This window comes from Metopolophium dirhodum, chromosome 1, assembly GCF_019925205.1.
Source record: "Metopolophium dirhodum isolate CAU chromosome 1, ASM1992520v1, whole genome shotgun sequence".
Lineage (NCBI taxonomy): Eukaryota > Metazoa > Arthropoda > Insecta > Hemiptera > Aphididae > Metopolophium > Metopolophium dirhodum.
The window spans coordinates 21,611,287-21,618,474 of NC_083560.1; the positions used below are offsets into that span (position 1 = coordinate 21,611,287).

Genomic DNA, 7,188 nt, shown 5'->3' on the forward strand with positions numbered 1-7,188 from the left:
ACGACGCTGTAACGCACAATACTCACAATTAAGTATCAGTTTTTATAATATAACATAGTATAACATAATACAAATTAACATAATTTATTAATTTGCAAATATATGGGTCGTTAATAACATATTATGTAGACAACACTTGCCTATTATTCTCTGATACATTATGGTAATTTGTATATACTAAAGCATCTACTGGGGTAAGCCAAATTATTTCAAATTCATACATTTTTATGTATTACTTAAGTCTTGTGTCGATACAATTATCTGTATTTCAAAAGAACCTTCGCTCTTTTACTGTAAATTATTTAGGTAAAAAATACTGTTGTCAATTCTATAGTATTATACTATTAGATTCTCTGCATATAATTAAACCGTATTTTCAATAGAATATTTAAAGAAAATATGTAAATCGTTTAGTTAGAAGTTTATTTAGAGATAATATACTACACCATTTAAATTATTTAAAACCATTTTATTCAAACATTCTGTCGTATACACCGATCACAGGCGTACACAAATAAACAAATAAATTAATTATAATAAGCTAAAACTTATATTAAAACATTGACGTCCAGTGGCGATCAAAGTGGCTTAATACAAAATTCACAAAATCAAAAATGTATAAAATACTTAACACGTGTTCATGAATTATAAATTAATATGAATATAATATATACAACAACCAACAAGGAGACCATGCATAAGCTAATATATTCTCAAATGTGATGGCATATCGAATATTACTGCCCCATAAACATTCACTAAACTTTTCGGCCATGGTTCCAAGATCCAGGTATTGGTTTTAAGGTCATAGGTTTCTACAGAATCCAAAAATTCATCAGATCCGCCAATAACATAGAACGAACCCTTAAATGTCACAACACCTATATTGAAAATTCAATTTAAATTCAATAAGTTCATTAGAAAGATTTTCTTAAAAAATTTATATTTATAGTTACTTGAATTGAATCTGGACAAGTGCATATCTTTGATAGGAGACAAAACTTTAGTAATTGGTGAATAGGTCTCAACACTTTTAAGATACACTGAACTTCCGAGTTCCTGACAGGCACCACCAATAGCATACATTACACCGTCTAAGACTCCTATAACAGGGGCACGGCGTTTTGTAGACATTTGTGTGACTGGTGTCCACGTGTCAAGGCTGGGATTATAGCATTCAAACCAGGGTCCCCTCTCTCAGTAGACATATTAGATATTAATCGCCATTCTTGAATACTCCTGTCAAAAACCTCTGCACTATTTGAATAATCAAAAAAGTATATGAACTTTTATTAAGCTGAGTTATGTTAGTATTTTTTTCCGTAATGACTCTAAGCTTGTTGATTCAAATTTAATATTTTTTGACTGTGAACTTCTAATTTAATATCTAAAGTGGACGTTACACAGATATTTATGGTAACATTTTAAAAATGTACTCTCAGTAAATAACGTTTAGCTAGGTTAGCTTAAAAATTGGAGGGAATTATTATCTTATAAAATTTAAAGGTATCTGATTAAATTTTAATTTTAAAGCGAGTTGAAATTGTTAATTGTTTGCATATCTTATAATACTCATAACTTCCTTTAAAATAAAATATTACCAAAAGCCTATGAGATGTCCTAGATAATAATCTAACCTTTAGAAATAGCTTTAAAATTAAATACCTAATTTAATAAACTGCCAAAAACTATTAAATAATGCAAAAATTTACATAATTATTTAGTTATATCCTCTTCCCAAATACCCATCCCCCTGTTATTAGTATTTGTGAATCATACGATTCAATTATATTCCTCGCAATCCGCATAAGTAAGTTGATTTTTCAACAATAATTAAATACAACAATATTACAAATTTAATAAGGCATACTTTTTCTTCAAATAGACCGTTAATGTCATCACGAGAGATTAGATTTATCATTTCTTCAGAAGACAAAGATAGGAATTCACCAGCTTCAACCAGTTTTCTGAAAATTATTATCATTATATCAATACAATTTACTGACAGTGTCAAATTTAATCAAGCTTACAAAAAATTTGTTTATATGTATTCTTCAGAACTTGAAGACAATTCCATGCAGTTATAAAAGTCAGCAAATCCTTTAATACCAAAACAATTTGAAGGATTCAGATGTTTTTGTAAAAAGTCAACAGATACACATTTTACATGATTCAACTGTAAGAGATTAGCAGCTGGAAACAAAACTTAAACAAATAAACGATAATAATGAATTTAAATAATTTTGATTATAATATAAAATAACTAGGGTTTAAATCATTTAGTCTTGTTTATGTAATTACAATTGTTTTTAGTCGATTCAATAAAGAAAATAACAGTTTAGTTGAAAATTCATGAACATTTTTCTTCAAATTGTAAATCAATGATTTCTTATAAAAAAACAGCCATGGTTTTGCTTCAGAAGCATTTTAAAAGCTTAGTTTAAGAATTGAAAATTTAAAACAAGATTTCTCATAAGTACCTATTTTAGTGTGAAAACAAAAATTTAAAAAATAATTATTTATATTATATAAACAGTCTTTTTAATAGATATTTTAAGCTCAAATATAAACTAAATTAGATATATTTTAAACAGAGAATAACGATTTTAGTTATAAAAAATTTCAAAATATAATTATGATTATTTAAACTGACTAAACGCCTTCGCTCTGAATAGTTATTCTTATACAATGAATATATATAAATTTATTTATTTTGGAATAAACACTAATTTGAAACAACTATCTGGACAAATAATATAACATAAATTGAACTTAAGAATAGTATAACAATATACTATCTTCAATAGTGAAATGATATACATTGAATTCAAATTTAACACAATCCATTACTGTGACCTTCTAGACTCCTAATGCGTAAAGCAGAACAGTGCCCTCTTGCCCACCTTTTTATTTTTTTAATTTGTATTACCTATGGTAGGTATACCGAAAATACCATATAAAAATCCATATTGTGTTGCATTTCTTCACCACAAGCAAATGTTTCAAAGAATTGTCTAAATTTACAACATCTCCATCCCTTTTGGCAAAACTGGTGAACATTGCACGGAAGTATGGACTAGCTGATACTAAAACAACTTTATGTACATACACTATTACACCGTCTTCTGTTTCTAACTTAATAGCACATAACACTCCATCTCTAAAAATATAGAACGTGTTATTATTATTTATTTTTATAGCAGTTAAAATTACTAAAATGTCATAGGTACCTGTGTAGACTTTGTAGGACTTGAATTAAACTGGGAGTATGACAGCTGTTTATATATAATTTAGATTCACATCAGTTGGATTTCAGAACTTCCTTTTGGCCACTTATCCATGGTATAACATGTTTTACAGAATCCATCTCTTTTACTATGTTGTATCAATTTGTAATTACTATTATAACTGCAAATAATATCAAATTTGTCGTACTTCCCAAAATGTTATTCACTTGGTTTGCAACCTACTAATGATTAAAAATTAAATTAAAATTTAACAAATTACATTTTTGTACTGCATATTATCTCAATATCTGTACTATTTTACTTTTTGTTAATAAGAATTTTAATAAAGTTAATAAATAATTAACGCTGCAAAATTGAAATTAAATCTTGCATGTTTTGTATTTGGAAAATATATGGCCCGGTCAAAGACGAAATAACTGGGGAGCGGAGACGAAGAAAGAACATAGAGCTGGAAATACTGTATGGTAGTGCAGACATATTGGAGGTCATTAGAAGCAGAAGACTACGGTGGGCTGGCCACGCTTGGAGGAGCCAAAATCCACTTTTACATGCAGTGATTGAACAAAACCCTGTAGGAAAAAGGCCTCTGGGAAGACCAAGAATGCGTTGGGAAGATGTTGTAAAGAAGGATGTTGAGCAGTTGGGAGGTTGTTCCAATTGGAGAAATCTAGCATTGGATAGAGAAGGATGGAAGCTTGGTTGTGAGACGGGATGGCCTTAAAGCCCCAATAAACCCAAAAAAAAAAATAAATAAATAATTAACGCTGCAAAACTGAAATTTAATCTTGCATGTTTTGTATTTTTTTCTTGCCTAATTTAATTTTTTTCCTGCATTTTTGCATGCATATTTTACAATTCAAAATACATATGAATTTGGTTTTTATATATTACAATATGTTTTAAACATTTAAAACTGTTTTTAAGTTAATTTATCATTGGTCAATGTCTAGAAATAGTATAATACATTCATATTTAGTAATGATTAGATATTAATAATTAATATAATGAGGTATGCTTTGTATTTATACTATATCAGCAAAAAATAATAACATTGATCAAATTATATTTAAATATTATTTATAAAAGTGCTCGTGCAGTACGCTATCTACCGCCACTTTGTTGGTGTAATAATGTATATAATATAATTGTTAACTACTGAAAAATATGACTTATTCTTATAAATGTTATATTTTTATTATATTTTATTATTATAGGAAAGTACTTGCGACTTGAGTCGTTACAACAAACAATATTAACATATTTTATGTATTTAATGGTTATAAAAAACTATACCTAAATAGTAGATACCAACCTATTCGATAACGGTTTAACCTACAGTCTTTTGGAATGTAGTATACTATACAAGAGCACCTTATTAAAATATGATAAAATATTCAATTGACTACAATACGCACATTGTGTTATGTACGTAGGTACTTACTTATTTTGTTTTGTAGTTAACTTCAGTTAGTAGGTATTATACGTATCTGTAGATGCGGTAAATTATATTCCGTGGTCTATAGAAATATGGAATCTAGTGTACCAGAGCACGAATACGCATTAAAGATACTTAAAGTTAGTTATACTTATTAGTTCATGTAAAATATTATATTAAATAGCAGGACGCGACAAGCAACAACTTGTTCGTTGAGTATTGAGTACTGAGTAGGCCGCTAATTCACGTCTGACCGACCGGCGACCGTTGTTATCAATTATTTTTCTTATCAATTATCATAAACCGCGATCACGAACTATTTATTATATAGAGGCAAATATGTACTATAGATTAAAATACGAGAAGCTCTGTAGAAACCTGCTGGCGTCATAGTGCTCCAAAATGTATGTGATTACAGTGTCCCCTAGCAAATCTAAAATCTGCCCGTATTCTAATCTATAGTATTTGTTAGAGGTATCGAGTTATATTTGTTCAAATTTTATTTTTCAGAACACAGAGACAACTTTCAATAGATAAAATATTAAAATAATAAATAGGTGGTACGTTTTTTTTTTTATTATTAAAAATATTTAATTACAATCTATATCAATTTAAGATATTATTTACATAGCCTAATTTCAATTTTGCTACGTCTACTAAAACATACTGTTTAACACTGAACACTAAATTTTGTCACCCATTGCATGCTGCATGTATCCCTGACCTGACTAAAAAATCACGATACTAGATACTTGGATTTGGATTATCGAGAAACTAGATATTCGATACTTACATTTTAAGTATTTAGACACTCGATACATTTAAATAAAAGTAGGTAGTCGTAGGTTTTTTAAAAATTTTTTTTATACACAATTAGGTAGGTATATTAGGTAATTAGTTAATATAGACCGCAAAATGTAATGACTTGATAATAATAACAATCCACAAGACAGTTAATTATTATTCACGTACATTTAGTTATTTAGATAGACATAAACTACAGAAGCAATTAGTAATAACTTAATTATTAAACTAGTCTTATATAATATATTACATCGATAAAAACCGCAAATACTGATTATTATAATACTGTAATCAACAATTTTACTCATTACTATTATACTAATTAGTAATTACTTAGTATTTAATTATATTTATAAAATTCTACTAATAATTTTAGTAGGTACCCATGTTATAAATGTTTAATTATATAAATGTGAATTGTATAATAACAGTCACTAGTCAGGGTTGAATTTGATTTATAATGTAAATTTTGGAAGTAGGTATCTTCAATACAAACATCTAAGATACGTATATCTTAGATACAGTTGTATCTTGTATCTTGTTTCTCGATACAATTATAATATGAAGTATCGAGTATTTTGTATCGCAATACACAGTGTCAGCCTAATACTTACCTAAAGGGCCATTAAAAATTTTTTTAAAAAAACAATAAAAAAAGTTCTGATAAACAAATAGTTACAAAATCGGGAAAGTCGTTACTTCGACGTCTCCTCGACCGAATATTCGTGTTATCAATATGAAAAATGAAACGTTCACTAAACTGCAGAATACACATTAGTACGAAATTCGATTAACTCTAAACGCTCCGTTTATTTCTACAGCAACACGGCTAAACATTAAAAAACAACAACTAAAAAATTATCGGTTCTTGCTATCATGTAAATATTTTAAAAATAGTCATTTTTATTGTTATAATCTGTTTTAAATATAGTTAGGTTGTATAAATCATAGGTATTACTTAAAAAAAATTAATTGATCATTTAAATATATTGGTTCTATTACTTATAATGACTTTTGCCATTTAAGGGGTGAAAGTCTTGATGGCTCGTGTATATTACAATGACCAAATTGTAAAAAAAAAATCCTTTTTTGTTGGCACTTTTTTAAGATAAAAAAAAGAACACAGAACATAAAGGCATAGTATGTAGTTTTCAAGAAGTAAGAAACATTGTTGAAAATTTACTTTTTTGTAAATTCTACCGTTTTTGCTTCTTTGTTTTTTGAACTTAAATATTTAAGTTAAAAATGTAGGAAAAAAAGTTTTTAATTGAAAATGTTGTTCTCTTCAATTTTAAAAATCTCAATAATTGTTTCTATCTACCCTTCAGTTGGTAATATAGAAATGTAATAGTACGAATATTCAATATATATTATACCTATACAAAATCAAACTATGACTAATTATTTAATTTATACTAGACATGGTAAGATATATCCTAACTTGTGACGGCAATATACATACGTTTTACATTATTTATAAAGTAAATAGAATAGTGTATAAAATAATTATGTATATAGTCTAAAAACCTTTAAAATAAATTCCTAGTATTTTGTGTAAAAGATTGTTAGGTGATGGATATAAGATATAATTTGTACCTACCCACCTATCATATGATTTATTATAATATAAGCGATCGGGTTCGGTTTCAGCATAAATACCCCCATGTATTTAACGATAATTGGAGACAAATATATGATTTA

At 27.5% G+C, this 7,188-nt stretch overlaps 1 protein-coding gene across 9 annotated transcripts in view; it reads right to left on the reverse strand.

Annotated features, from left to right (window-relative positions):
- Positions 1-429: 429 nt before the first annotated feature.
- The window catches only part of LOC132934574 (kelch-like protein 3), a 16,088-nt gene continuing 9,329 nt past the window's right edge, over positions 430-7,188 (reverse strand). The window contains exons 1-7 of one of the 9 annotated variants that reach the window (XR_009663049.1): positions 4,690-4,939; positions 3,231-3,469; positions 2,930-3,160; positions 2,031-2,193; positions 1,871-1,967; positions 957-1,103; positions 433-881 (exon numbers count right to left, since the gene is read on the reverse strand). Coding sequence is in view for 1 of the 9 variants with exons in the window: in XM_061000895.1 (XP_060856878.1) it covers positions 703-881; positions 957-1,134 (357 nt within the window). In the remaining 8 variants the exon portion in view is untranslated. Of the gene's footprint in view, positions 882-956; positions 1,258-1,870; positions 1,968-2,030; positions 3,161-3,230; positions 3,470-4,689; positions 4,940-7,188 lie in introns of those variants that run through there. The other 8 variants (XR_009663045.1, XR_009663046.1, XR_009663047.1 and 5 more) reach the window with 8 other exon arrangements.